The 14976-nt window shown below is 43.3% G+C and overlaps 1 protein-coding gene across 7 annotated transcripts; it reads left to right on the forward strand.

Moving 5' to 3' along the window:
- Positions 1-406: 406 nt before the first annotated feature.
- On the forward strand, positions 407-14892 carry ptpn6 (protein tyrosine phosphatase non-receptor type 6). 7 transcript variants are annotated; one of them, XM_083679140.1, is made up of 17 exons: positions 407-539; positions 2352-2487; positions 2896-2927; positions 4807-4929; positions 5294-5488; positions 7577-7766; positions 9006-9122; positions 9299-9430; positions 9922-10018; positions 10173-10252; positions 10516-10662; positions 10871-11002; positions 11305-11459; positions 12329-12396; positions 12584-12735; positions 13426-13490; positions 14572-14892. In XM_083679140.1, the coding sequence occupies exons 3-17, from the start codon at positions 2920-2922 to the stop codon at positions 14669-14671; spliced, it is 1761 nt and encodes a 586-aa protein (XP_083535266.1). In that variant the 5' UTR covers positions 407-539; positions 2352-2487; positions 2896-2919; the 3' UTR covers positions 14672-14892. The 7 variants fall into 7 exon arrangements, with proteins under 7 accessions (XP_083535266.1, XP_083535261.1, XP_083535264.1 ...); XM_083679135.1 differs by lacking the exon at positions 2352-2487 and having other exon boundaries at positions 413-539; XM_083679139.1 differs by lacking the exon at positions 407-539 and having other exon boundaries at positions 2141-2487.
- Positions 14893-14976: the final 84 nt, after the last annotated feature.

A 14976-nucleotide genomic window follows, 5' to 3' on the forward strand; every position in this document is an offset into this window, starting at 1 on the left:
TAAAAAAAACAACTTAGTGCGTTGTGCTGGTAGCTGTCTCCGGATCGTGAGTGAACAGTAGAACTGATGGAGACATACTGGTCACGTAGATGAGACTCAGCAGAGAGTCTGTAGGGAGCAAATAGCTCTCACCTTTACATACAAGCAAAGATTTCTTTTAGATTTGCACAGAAGAGGTGGCCTGTTGAACAGTTAGAGTGAGGGAGTGGGGAGTAGAGAGAGAGGGAGGGACGGACAGGAACAGGAACAGGCTTATTTTCTCAGACACAGACAGGGTAATTAAGAAAATTGGGGTAAATTACAGGGCGGGAGAGAAGACGGGGTGGGTAACAGAGCCTGCTGATACTGTATCTTATCAGAAACAACAGAAAAAAAGAGAGGAGGAAAGGCAGAGAGGGATAGACTGTAGAGGAAGAGGGGTACTGTACCAGATGAAAACCTAAAACTAGGGACTGCTTTCGACGGCTGTTCTAGTAGTGTGTGTGGATTAGTTAATGGTGGAGTCACACCTGTGCAAGAGGGCGTGCAATGTCTTGTGGGTAAGTGTCTTGTATCATTACTTTTCCTCCTGCTGACCTGAGATGTCATGGTTAAAAACCTGGGTAGTTGCCAAATCCCACCAACCATTAGGGGTAGAAGACAAAACTGACCTTCAATGATGTTTAAGGGTACCTTAGTAGAGACCAACCTGGTAGAGACCTACATGTGACCTATCCTCTCACCTGTTGATGGTAATTAGGACAAGATGTGGGCATAATGCCACAGTAACGTTTACTACTTACAGTATTTCTTCTTGTCTTTCCTAGAATACAGTCGTATACACTGCTAGACTCAGTAATAAGGAAGAGCATATTACACTGTCAGCGTCCGTAGGGAGAGTGAATGTGTCGGTATAATTTCTGAGGGGGTTGAACCAACTGACTCTTGTCAGGATGTGAAGCTCACAGGTGTAAAAGGGGAAGAGAACCCAACCTAAAACTGCTCCAGGCTAGTGTGTGTGTTTGTGTTTGGGGGGGAGGAGGGGTTTGTGTGCGTATGTGTGCGCACAGTGAAATATCTGGTGTTAACCACTGCTCTGAGAGCTGAATAACACCTGCAGTGCTGTTGATGTCTGCAGGATGTGTGTGTGTGTGTGTGTGTGTAGTGTATGTCTGTACTGATTCTGTGCTGTATAGTCCAATTGATTTAGAATAGAACAAATTAAACTGGCACTGGCTAGTAATCCAATGTGTTTTACATAAATTCAAATCACCGATATCATCATCCAGGCAAGAGGAATATGATTTGCAAGTCAAAGTGTTAGCCCTGGAAGATTCTTGTTTGCTTCTTACAATAGTTATTTTCAGAGGGATTTTGGTGTCACTACATTCCATGTTCCATCTTCTTGAAGCAGCAACAACTTGAACAGGTACTGTAGTTATGTTTCTGGCTCTAAACTAAAGCTCTCTTTCAATGCTATGCCGTGCCTTCCATAGCTAGAACAGCTATCTGCTACCTTGTGGGAAATGTAGTTTTATTGTCAAGCCTTAGCAGACTTGTGCTGTGGGCATGTGAGGTCCATGCAACCCAGCCCACCACCCCACCCATCATGTTAAGCTTTATATCTTTCGTGACCATTATAGTTCTTTACATTGTCTCTAGCTGTGTCTGTGTGTTTTCTTTGGTTAGTTGTTAGTTTGTATATTTTGTTTTGATAAGCTCATGGCTGGAAGCCATTTAAAAGCAGATAGCGACACACTATACAGGGGGGGAAGGTCGCGCTCTGCAAATAAGGAAGTGTAATGTGAACTTGACCTTTGTGCATCAGACACACACAGACACACACAGACAGTAGAGAACAGACAGAGAAAGAGAAAAGGTTAGGAATGGTAGACAAGTGGGTTGAAAGGAAAAACAGACGGTGAAAGAGAAAGAGAAAAGGGGGTCTGTATGAGGTTGTATGCTGTACCAACATATGCCTGAGGGGCTAAATTGATATTCATTCCTGTTAGCAGACGTGTGTAGTTCCTTTGTTGACCTTTAGAAAATGCTCTCTCGGTGTTATGATTTCATAGAGGAAGAGTGTTCATATGCAGTGTTGCTGCTATGTCTGCACCTGCACCTGCACCTGCACCTGCACTGCGTGTGTTGGCACTGCATAAGAACAGTGGGGCAACGCGCATCCTGAAGAGATCGAGATGTGATATTGAGAGAGAGACAGAGAGAGGTGTCAGTGGACATTTGTTAGTTGGAGATGAATACGAAAGTGTTTTAGTTGTCTTGATATTTTTAAAGTATGTCTATCTAAGAGGAATTCCGGTCTGTCAGCTATTTATGTTCCTGTCTGTCTTCCTTTCTCTGTTTTTTGTAAGGAGCCACAAAAAGGAAGGAAGGAGCGAGAGAGTGAAGGCTGAGAGACAGAGAGAAACGAGGGGAGGGACAGAGGGGCAAGTCATATAGAACCCTGTCAGCGAAATTGTCACTTGTTTTCAGAAGGAGCTGAGAACAGTAAGGATGTTTACTTATCTACTGATTGGGAGTGATAGAGAGAGATGGTGGGGAAGACAGATAGATGGACAGATGAGTGTGGGAGGAAAAGAGGAAGAGAATGTAGTTTGTAGGGATGGTCTTTGAGTATGGGGTGTCGAGCGATAGAAACAGAGAGAAATAAGGTGAGGGATGCTGTCAGGGTCAGAGACTGAAAGAATAGAAATACAGTATAATAGAAATACACATTAGATGAATTTACTCTATAAATGACAAGGTGTTCCAATCTTAAGAAAGAGCATGTGAATGGATTGATTGTTATGTATTTGTCGCGTTAGCATTGATGACAATCTGCTAGTCTTGAGCGTGTGCATTATAGAACTATAAGTATACCTCACAATCTTGTTTACTTTTCTTTGGGCCGTGTAGAAGAAGGCGAAGGCGAAGGCGAAAATGGTTCGGTGAGTTCTGCCGTCTATGGACACTTCTTATTCAGTTGCTCAACTCTGGTCTTGATCCTCCTTTGCCGAATGTGTGATGTCAACTTCTCTCTTTCTTTTCCTCGTTCTCTTTCTTTCTCTAACCATCTGTCACAGTTCTCTGTCTGTCTGTGCTCTGTCATCTGAGTTTGTGGAAATGTTCCTCCTTTTGCAAATACTGTGCCAATATTGTACTTTGTAGTAATTTGTCATTGTTTGAAATGTTGCCTCATTCTGACAGGAGCTGGATACTCTTGATCATCTGATGGTTTGTTCATCAACTTTGTATGAGGCACATTGGCAATAGATATCTATTTCATAGTCCATTTGATAGAACCAAGACAGAAAAGATGAATAGGAACGTATCAATCGATACATCGACTACTGTGTCAGTTGTCATTCTCCATTCAGTTTTATTGAGGGAGAATGACCAGTCGCTTTTGACTCTGAGGTGTATTAATCTATCTGTAGCCTTCTACCAGGGGAGGCTGGGGAGGTAGAATCGGAGGACACAATGCATTACAATGACCCCGTACTCTGAATTCTACCTCCGCTAGCCTTTAGCATTCATCTGCTGTAAGATGAAGCTTGAGCAGCATAGTCTAGATATGTATGATGTGGGGAAATCTATTTAAAGAGTTGTGGTGTGGTCTTCTATGTGGGTTTATGCGTACCTGTATTTTATTTCTCTAAGGCCGCCTTGTGCGTGTCTGTACATTTCTGGTATTGTAAAATGTTTTCGCCCGAAACAGTTTACATTTTTTTTAAATCATAATGCACTATACACTATGCGTACACACCTTCACCAAGGGATGTGTTTTATTGATGACTTGATATGGAATGCATGAGGTTGAGACTGGGTTTCACACCTGATTTTGTAGATGTATATAACAGTAGCATATAATCTCATATGATATCTCTTATTACCTGCTGAGTGGGACTATATATATCAAGGATGTGACACTCAGTGTAGATATGGCTGCTATAGGCCGCGATGATAACCATTTGTGTCTGGGTGTAAATGACCAGGTATGTCTGTGAGTATATGTGATACAAGGGCGCATAATGTTTGACGTTTCTGTGCTATCACAGGTATACTGTATGTGTTCAAGTGTACGTATGTATCCATATAGTATGTGTGTGAGAGTGTTTGTATAATTGGTTTCTGTGTGTATTAGTTTGTGTGTAATCGCTGTGTCTGTACAGGTATATCTTTTTTTTGCGTTTGCAACTGGTGTACATGTGTACACTCACCGGCCACTTTATTAGGTACACCTTGCTAGTACTGGGTGTTGTGCGTTCAGAGATGGTCTTCTGCATACCTTGGTTGTAACGAGTGGTTATTTGAGTTACTGTTGCCTTTCTATCATCTCAAACCAGTCTGGCTATTCTCCTCTGACCTCTGGCATCAGCAAGGCATTTTCGCCCAGAGAACTGCCGCTCACTGGATATTTTCTTTTTCTGACCATTCTCTGTAAACCCTAGAGATGGTTGTGCGTGAAAATCCCAGTAGATCAGCAGTTTCTGAAATACTCAGACCAGCTCGTCTGGCACCAACAACCATGCCATGTTCAAAGTCACTTAAATCACCTTTCTTCCCCATTCTGATGCTCGGTTTGAACTTCAGCAGGTCGTCTTAACCATGTCTACATGCCTAAATGCATTGAGTTGCTGCCATGTAATTGGCTGATTAGATATTTGCGTTACTGAGCAGTTGAACAGGTGTACCTAATAAAGTGGCCGGTGTATGTATAATCAGTGTGTTTGTACAGGTATGTGTGTATCTTGTTTTTCTGTGTGTGTGTGTGTGTGTGTGTGTAACTAGTGTAAGTGTGTGTAATGTGTGTGTGTATGTCTCCAGGTGGTTCCACAGAGATATCTCTGGTTTGCAAGCTGAGGCTGTGTTGAAGAGCCGAGGTGTCCATGGCAGCTTCCTGGCCCGGCCCAGCAAGAAGAACCAGGGAGACTTCTCTCTCTCCGTCAGGTAGAGGAACTCTATCGGTCTCTCTTTTTCTCTATCTCTTTCTCTCTTTCTCTTCTCTCTCTTTCTCCATCTCTATCTCTTTCTCCATCTCTGTCCCTTTCTTTCTCCACCTCTCTCTCTCTCTCTCTCTTTCAGGTTCAGACACTGCTCTAAAACAACTCAAAACTCAAATACACATCATTTTCTGACTATGTATATAGCAATACATATACAGCAGCACCATTTGAAACAAAGTGGTTTGCCTGGCTGTACTCCAGATGGTACAGTGGTGGTCTCTGCTGTGCCAGCACAGGCTAAAATACAATTCACCTGTCAGAAGACTATGGCACTGACTGTCCCCTGCTCCCTGTCCCCTGTCGTCCAGGGTGTCAGAGTTGGTGACCCACATCCGTATCCAGAACACAGGGGACTACTATGACCTGTACGGAGGGGAGAAGTTTGCCACGCTGTCTGAGCTGGTGGAGTACTATACTGCAGAGAACGGCATCCTGCAGGACAGAGACGGCACCATCATCGAGCTGAAATACCCCCTCAACTGCTCCGACCCCACCACAGAGAGGTCCGTGCACTCTCACCTCCCACCCCTGACTAAATCCTAACCTCATAACCCCCAACCTCTGAACCCTAACTCCTCCCCCCCTAACTTCTAATCCCTAACCCTTTTCCTCCTACACATCACCTCTCACCATCTAGCTCTGACATCACAACCCAATGGTTATTGCAGTGTGTTTGGGTATAGTGTGTGTGTTGTGTTTAAGTATAGTGTGTTTGTTGTGTTTGGGTACAGTATAATCTCACCCCCTACTCTCTCACCTCCTACTCTCCTACCCCCTCTCCTTCTCACTGTGTCTGGGTATATCCTAACCTCCCACACTCTCACGTCTAGCCCAAACCCTATAAAAACAACCCCGACACCCTCTAGATGACTCTGTGTCTCTGTGTCTCACCTTTCACATTTCAGTTTAATTGAATCTCAGCATAGCTGTCGCAATCTAGCTGAGACTATAGAGCTAGCTCTTATTGACCTTAACCCACTCCGTCTGTGTGGCCTTATTTAGGTACATTGGTCTTTGTGGTGTGTATGGGTATGTGTGTGTGTGTGTGTGTGTATGTGTGCGTGCGTGTGTAAACCACTCATACTCACTGCCCCTCCCTCTCTCCCCCCTCTTCTCTCTCTGTCAGTTGTTTAACTTCCCGTTCTAGCTGCGGTTGGAAACTTTAAGTTTTGACACATTTGAAAACAGTGACCGGGCCCTCCTTGTCTTCCTCTCTCATAACCTCTAACACTCTCTGTTTCAGTCTTCAGTCTCTCTCTCCATCTCTCACCCTCAGTACAAATACTGCAGTGACGACCTGATTTGTAGTTTGTAAATCTGATTCTCGGCCACCACACCTATCCTATCTTTATCTCTCTATTCTGATAAATGAGAAGAAGTTAGATGAAACAGTTCTTTATGCTAAATCAAAATGATAACGTGTTACTCCTGAATACTGTACCCCCTCCGTAAGGTCGATGTCAGCCACTCAATTCATTGTCCATCTTTGCACAAGTATGCATCCTTCTGTTGCTGTATATTGATATTAAACATTAATATTGAGATAATATTGAGATGCTCTCAGATATTATCTTTGATAATCCAAAGAATATGTATCACAAGTGCTGTAGTGTCAAGAGAATGTGCAATACGTCACACTTTATGTCCCAGAGTGTCAGTTTATTATTATTATTTATTAATCATCAGCATTTTTTATATGATTGATTTATTGTCACTCATGTAAGCAATTCATTTTGCAAAAATAATCAACATTTTTTATGTTTAACTTCCCCTTGTGTAAGGCGACTTTAAAGACAGCTTATTTTACAGAGATGAATGTTTTGATGTATTGCATGGTGGTCACCAACTAAACCGAGGAGCAAGAAAAGGAGAGAATTAAAGAAAATGTTGTACAGAGAAGGGGGGGGGGGGTTGTAGTTTGTGAGGGGCTATAAATACATCTCAAGCCATGAAATCTTGTCATCAGAATTTTCCGACCGCAATGCAGGATGTTCAGATGAAGAAATCGAGAACTGCGCCTAAATTTAAACGGAAGGCAGCACATTCAGACGGTCTCTCAACAAGTGTAAACTTTCTCACAAACAAACGTACACACACACACCACACACACACACACACACACACACAGTACACTGTACAAAAATACTGAAAATACCACACCCACATCTGAACATGTCATTAATAAAGTGCAGCCTATGGTGTCTTTCCATTCATACCAAGCACAGTATATCTGTGTCTATCATATCCTCTGTCTCTCAGTGATATGCTCGTACAGTATATTGATATTTTGGTCTATGTGGTATCTATTGGTATAATAATATTGGTCTGCATGCACCATAGGATCCGTCCCTCACTGTTCACATAGACGCTATGTTGTTTATGACAAGCCTGTACAGGTGTGTGGTGTAAATAGGCAGTAGACTCCTGTCTATGATGGATTGTCTAGTCTGCTTGACTGTCATTGATGACACAAGCTTATCATTGAGTAGTGTGCAGTATCACTCACAGTTGGTCTGTGTGACCATGTAGTTTGTTCTGTACACCAGTGTGTTCTGCATCCGAGCTGCATTGACCCTCCCTCTGTCACCCAGGTGGTATCATGGACACCTGTCGGGCCCCAATGCAGAGAAGCTGCTATGGGAACGTGATGAGCCTGGGACCTTCCTGGTGCGTGAGTCCCTGTCTAAACCAGGTGACTTCGTTATGTCTGTTCTGACAGAGGAGCAGAGCAAGGCGCCAGGAGGAGGGAGGAGGGTCTCCCACATCAAAGTCATGTGTCAGGTGTGTGTACGCGTTTCTCCATCCCTCTCCTGTGTGTGTGTGTGTGTGTGTGTGTGTGTGTGTGTGTGTGTGTGTGTGTGTGTGTGTGTGTGTATGTGTGTGTGTGTGTGTGTGTGTGTGTGTGTGTTTTTCTACTTTGAAGCTTTCACATAGATAATGTGGATGCCTTAATGTCATTCATTAGCCAGTGGGGGCATTCCCAAATGTGAGCACACCACGTTATGAAACATGATCAAGTCCCAGTTTCCTCTAAATGCTCATGATTATGCAATGACTGACCGTCCAGCTGTAAAGATGTATAACGAAACTCATCATATATCAAGAACAACAACAACACTTCAACAGCCAAGTTCATACATGTAGGACATTGAGGTTGAGTGAATAATGGCAACATGTAGTATTAAAATATTGTATGTTTGAATGTCTGTCTTTTAAATTAAACCCTTCTTAAATTACTCAGCCAAACACATTTCACTCTTAATGATAATAAAGTGTTGTGTAGAAAAACAACTACTTACTTGTGTAGAAAAACTATATGCAAAGTTATAGTTACTTAGTAGTCACAGAAAAGCACTTCCTGTACTTAGAAAATCATGAAAATGATGAAAAGTACACAGGACATTCAAATATGAGAAAGAAAGACAAGAGAAGTAGAATTCACAACGAGAACATTCAATATTCATGACACTACTGGAACTGCCACTAAAATAGCAGTGCTATTTCAGAATGCCATGTCGTGCAAGGACACCACAGCTAAACTGTAACATTCATCTCCAGCCTCATTTTCATAGATTATAAGGCGCGGTGTGTCGTCAGCACCATTGGGGGGGTTTTAGGTATTTTTAGCTGCGGTTCGTGCAGCCGTCCCTTTTTGAATGTGAGGCATTGTTGGACTGGGGAACTCAGGATCAAAAGATTACTTTTTTTCCTTGAACAAGCACACGCACAAGGGCAAGGATCAGGTGTGTTTCCTTATGGTGTAATGCATTGGCTGTAATCTCCTGAATCAATGACGGACTCCCTTGAGCCGTGCCAGCTGAGTATGATTACATCTCATTAGATTATGTTAGATTACATGGGATTGATTTTCTTTCTCGAAGCTTCATCAACGTTGAACACTCAGAAAGGAAGGCAAACGTGCTGTACAGTATACGACACAGAACACCTACCCCACTTAATTTGTGTGTGTGTGTGTGTGTGTGTGTGTGTGTGTGTGTGTGTGTGTGTGTGTGTGTGTAGAATGACATGTACACAGTGGGGGGCTCAGAGATGTTTGACACCCTGTCTGACCTGGTGGAGCACTACAAACGCAAGGGCATCGAGGAGATGTCAGGCAACTGGGTGCACCTCAAACAGGTGAGAGTTAGAATCTTATATAGGTTAGAGTCTACATCACACAGGTAGGAAAGATCACATCATTGGTGTCAGAAAAAAATTAATCTAGTAAAAAGAACACGTTGTAAATGCCTCCTAATCTCCTATTGCTCTTTCTTCTACACAAATATACTCTCTTTCTCTCCCTCCTCACCCAGCCGTACTTCTCCACCAGAGTGAATGCAGCAGACATCGACAGCAGAGTGAAACTGCTGGACCAGACAGCGGAGGGAGAGATCGAGGGAGAGGGAGACAAGAAGAGCAAAGCAGGATTCTGGGAGGAGTTTGATGTAAGTAACACGTCTGTGTAGATGTGATGGGGTGGAGAGGTCATTTTGAATGACCCTTTACCTGCTCTTCCCTATTGTGTTTTATCTAAAACTGAATTTCTATGTGTTTGATGTTTAGTTTGGTAGCCTAGGCTGGGTGTGTGTAATATTGTTGTCAAATCTTGTGCAATTTCGTAAGTGTGTTTTGAAACACGCCGTTGGACTACTAGTCAAAGTAGTGTTGCGAAGGGGAGCTTCACTGTGAGCCACACTCATGGTGCACATTCACACTGACTCGTGGGGGGAGTGGATTCATGTAGATTTTTAGCCTGTAGGTCATAGACCTCACTCTCTCCAGCCATGAGAGTCAGACACCACTTGTTCGCTACCACCATGTGGTATGATGTGGTACTGCTATTTGACGCAATTTATTTCTTCTCTCTCTTTTTCTTGCCTCTCTCTCTCCCTCTCTCTCCTACACACACACACACACACACTCTCTCTCACTCTAGGCCCTTCAAAAGTTGGAGGCCAAGGTGAAGAAGAGCAGAGAAGAAGGGATGAGGCCAGAAAACAAAAGCAAAAACCGATATAAGAACATCCTTCCCTGTGAGAGCCTGTCATTGTTGTATGAACTCATTATGTAGTGCAGTATTGTGACAAATCCTAAGGAACATTTTGAAGAGCAATACTCATGTCCCCTCCATTTTCTCTTCCATTTTCCACTCTGATTCTCTCCACTCATCAACTGTCTTCCTGCTAGTCAATGAGACCAGGGTCATCCTGAAGTCTGGAGATCCCAATGTTGTTGGCTCAGATTATATCAATGCCAACTATGTGACAGTAAGTGCATAGGTCACCTAATATATGCCATTTATCCAAAGCGACTTACGTTGCAGTGAGTCCATACATTCTCTATATGTGGTCCTCATCCAGTAATCCCAAAGTTAGTCAAAATGATGATAATCGATTGTCAAAGAATCCATCTCAAGTCTGAATATAAATACTCAGTGTTTATGATATATAACATAAATCCTATATTAACCATACATTGTATTATATTACCAAGTTTGTCTAATAGTGGAATGTTCGCTGTCTGTTTGTAGAATAGGCTGCGGGAGCTGAATGACCAGAAGGTTTACATCGCCTGCCAGGGCTGCCTCGCAACAACTGTAAACGATTTCTGGCAGATGGTGTGGCAGGAGCGCACAAGGGTGATCGTCATGACAACGAGGGAGGTCGAGAAGGGACGGGTCAGTGTCCAAAAAGAATGCCATGGAGAAATCAAGTCAAATAGATTTTTCGGTTTTAGCCTATGATGTTATGATTTCAATAAGTAATAATAATACACTTTAAATATCGACAACATGTTGACAGCTCGACTTTAAACAGTATAAACGTTTCACCTCATCTCTGTTCATTCTCCTCTTGTTCTTCCTCGTCCATGTGTTTCCTCTGTAGAATAAATGTGTCCCTTACTGGCCAGAGGAGCAGGGCAGTAAAGAGGTGGGCAGCTATTTGGTCTCCTTTGTGTCCGAGAGAGACGCCAGTGACTACAAGATCCGGGTCCTGGAGATCTCACTTCTGGACCAGGTAGAGTAAACCCTCCTGCTGAATGCTCTGGACCAGGTAGAGTAAACCCTCCTGCTGAATGCTCTGAATCAACTCTGTCATTACTACCACACTCCAGACACAGCACAGTGATCTTAGCTACAGTGTCTTGTCAGGACTGCTATTACAATAAACCATAACTACTCAAACTGCCTATTGATGCTTTCTTTTTGACTGGCTTTGTTTGTGGTTATTTGGGTTTGTGAAATGCAGAGATAAAGAGTTAGAGTTATAAAAGCATTGTGTTTTCTGACCCGTCTCGACTCTACCCTCTTCTATTCCAGGTGGACTCGGTCCGTACTATCTGGCACTACCAGTACCTGAGCTGGCCCGACCACGGGGTTCCCCAGGAGCCAGGAGGGGTGCTCAGCTTCCTCACTCAGGTCAACTCCAAACATGCCGAGTTCCCAGACGCTGGGCCAATGGTCATCCATTGCAGGTAACTGACGGCTGTGTTAGCCAATGGGGTGAGAGGGTCTAGAGTAGGAAGTAGGAAGGAGGAAGGAGAGACCGCGAGGGGGCGAATTCAGAGTGTGTGATGATGTCACAGAATATAGCAGACAAGGTTGGAATGTGTAGAACACATGTTCCCTATGGAATGATTCCCACATGACAGGGTGCAACCAATTGTTTTTGGTTTACAGCTGAGGCGTAGCGTATGGCTAAAAAGGGGTTTTGGTGGTTGGGTCAAAAACATTCGGAACATTTACTTAGGATAACCATGTCTATACATTGCAACATCTATCTATAATGTCCTAATTAAATTACTATACTGTGCTATGTAAGGATTGGTTAGTTCATTAGAATTTCAGGTTCAAGGTTAAGATTATCTTGGGGTTTTTCAGGATTAACATTAGTTGTTAAGATTAGTTGTAGTACTCAATTTTTTCAGTCAACTGACAGTTTATCCTATAGGAATGTTCCCCTTGTGATATCTAGTATAGTGAGGTGTCTTGTATGAGTTTAAGTTGTTGGTCGAGTGATTATTTGTATTATTATGGTATCTAAGACAATAGAGTGTTTACAAGTTTGTAGGAATACAGCTCAGTTTCCATCCCATCCTCACACAGGACAACCCCCAATCAGTCCTTCAGGGAACCAAATGGTCACCATTCCTGGTGTGTGTGAAGAGGTCATTTGTGTGTAAAGATTTTTCCATTCATGATCACTCCACAACTCCCATTGCAGAACAACCCAGATGTGATCTTGTTCCAATCAACATCCACTATTGGTTATTTTCTATATAGTTTGGTTATTTTCTATATAGTAATCCCCCTGTGTTTATGTCTTTCTTGTGTCCCTGTTCAGTGCTGGGATAGGTCGGACTGGCACCATTGTGGTAGTGGACATGATCATCGAGACCATTGACACTAAAGGCGAGTTATTGTCTTCAAATGTGACCTAGATGTTTTTTTCTGACTGCGATAATGTGAAAAGATTTCCTTAGAATTATATTGTTTGACGATCAAATCTTCTGCCACCATTCTGAAATACAATACAATAACATCCTGGGTCTTTTCTCCTTCCTGTTCCCCATCTGTCCCTACCTCCGTCTCTCCTTAGGCCTTGACTGTGACATCGACATCCAGAAGAGCATCCAGATGGTACGAGAGCAGCGCTCAGGCATGGTGCAGACGGAGGCCCAGTACAAGTTCATCTACCTGGCTGTGTCCGAGTACATAGAGGCCACTAAGGCCTCGCTCATGGCCAGCAAGGTGAGGGAGCTGGGGGAAAGGTGGTGGGGTGTTTAGTGGTATTGGACTTAGTGGTATTGGGCTTGCTGGTAATGTGCTGAGTGGTAATGGCAATACCTCCAGTACCGACAGGCCAGGTGAGGTAGAGTATGTGAGGTACAGTATGTGAGGTACAGTATGTGAGGTAGAGTATGTAACATACTTTTCAGAGAAAGAAGTGTACAAAGGGCAGCTGAAGTAAGATAAGGGCAGATACTGGAAGATAAGTCACGACAGACATGGGGCTAGGGGGTGATACTTCACTAAGTACAGTAGATCAATGAGTAGATCCATTCTGGTCTATTGAGTTGACAAACTGTTGAGCAACGCATGCTGAAAAACAGCAGAGTGATGCAAATAATGTGCTTCTCTACCACCAAGGGTTCGTTTAGGGTCATAGGTGTGTGCTGACACAGATCCCTCTATCACTGTTTTGTCTTGCCTCGAGCTAGCAATCTTTTTGCCTCCAGACAGATATCTTATCAGAGGCTTCATTGTGACAGATGAATATTGACACAAAAAGAGAGAATGCTAATGTATTGACTATGACTACCATCTATCCAGTGTAACTTTGACTCTCCCTGTACCATCTATCCTGTGTAACTCTGACTCTCCCTGTACAATTTGTCATGTGTAACTCTGACCCTCCTTGTTTCCTTCCTCTCATTGCAGGGAGCTGAGACAGAATACGGGAACTTGCAGCCCAAACACCAGGCAGCCAGCCGGAAGGTCTCAAAGTGAGTGTGTGTGTGCGTGTGCGTGTGCGTGTGTGTGCGTGTGCGTGCGTGAAAGACAGAGAGAGAGAGAGAGCCCTGTGCATATTCTCATCTCTCCTCTAAACCACATACTAATTTCTCACTCAGGTCAAAGTTCTCTCAGTCACAGTCTTCGGCTTACGCAAACAGTTTTTGCTAGGCTAGCAGAGTTGTGCAATGCCTTAATTTAGTGAGAGAAGGAGGGTGCACAGAGCAGCTGGTTTCCTATACAGGTTCAACAAGCCCCTTGTGCCTAATGACTATAAGCCATATTGAAAATGGAGCCATTGTTTGTTGTTCACTTTGCCTGCCCCCCCTCCATCTCTCTCTCTCTCTCTCCCTCCCTCTCTCTCTCCATCCCTCTGTTGTCAGACTTAACTGAATGGGCACGTTTGTGTGACCTGTTGGAGGGGGGACACTTGGCTAGGTTACCCTGCTGTACAGAACCCTCTGGCTCTGGAGAGAATAGACCAATTACAAAAGACAACACAGAACACACACTGACTGATGCAATCACAAAGCCAGGAGGAATCTTGGCCTGTCTGCTCCGACCAAACTCTACCACCAACAAGACCGTAGTCTAACAAGGGTTCAAATTGCACACCGACTCTCAGGGAGGGGTTCAGACCAGTGTAAACAATGTAAATCAATGTAACAGTTATAGGGGTGCACTGATTTGTTATAAGTACCCAGTGCCCAATTCCCAATTCCCAGGCACCCCTGTAATAAGAACCCTGACTCAAGTACAGTACAACACAGTGAGAAGTTGGCACTGCTTGGCATGGATGGCTCAGTGCCCCCGTTAATGTTTTGTGAGCTATTGAATGGTTCCTGTTTGGTACATCCACCTAATTACCGTTTCCTCTAACTCGTCTCGTTCATTAACCGCTCGTAACCTTCTGTGGAGCTGACTCACTATGTGTGTGATGCCAGAACTGTGTTGAATCAATTATCATTGAGATTGCGGTGAAATGAAACGATGAGGAATATGGTCACAGCATCGTTATCTCTTGATAAGAGAACTAGCAGGCCCATCATGTTGTATTCTCTCTACTTGTTTTAGGAACAAGGAGGACGTGTATGAGAACCTGTCAAAAGTAAAGAAAGACGTCAGGAAGCAGAAGTCGGAGGACAAGAAAAGTGGCTCTGTGAGGAAAAGATAGAAAAAGGATGGAGGGTTTTTCATTTCCACTGATGTGATATTGCATTTGATTAATATTATTTTGTTTTTACTTTTTATCATTAGGGCCTAAAGATGTATTTGTTTGTTCATTTATTTCAAGTGATTATATAGGCCTATGGAATTGATAAACAACAACAAAACACATACGTGGGCGCAATGATATGCAATACCGGTTCAATAAAAATGGATGTGAAAGCCATGGATTGTGTCAGTGTAGATTGAGATTCACTCAGTGTATATCATTTAAAAGTGGGGCCTATATCCTGCAGTAAATTAGCATCTAAA

Source organism: Argentina silus (genome assembly GCF_951799395.1).
Source record: "Argentina silus genome assembly, chromosome: 10".
NCBI lineage: Eukaryota > Metazoa > Chordata > Actinopteri > Argentiniformes > Argentinidae > Argentina > Argentina silus.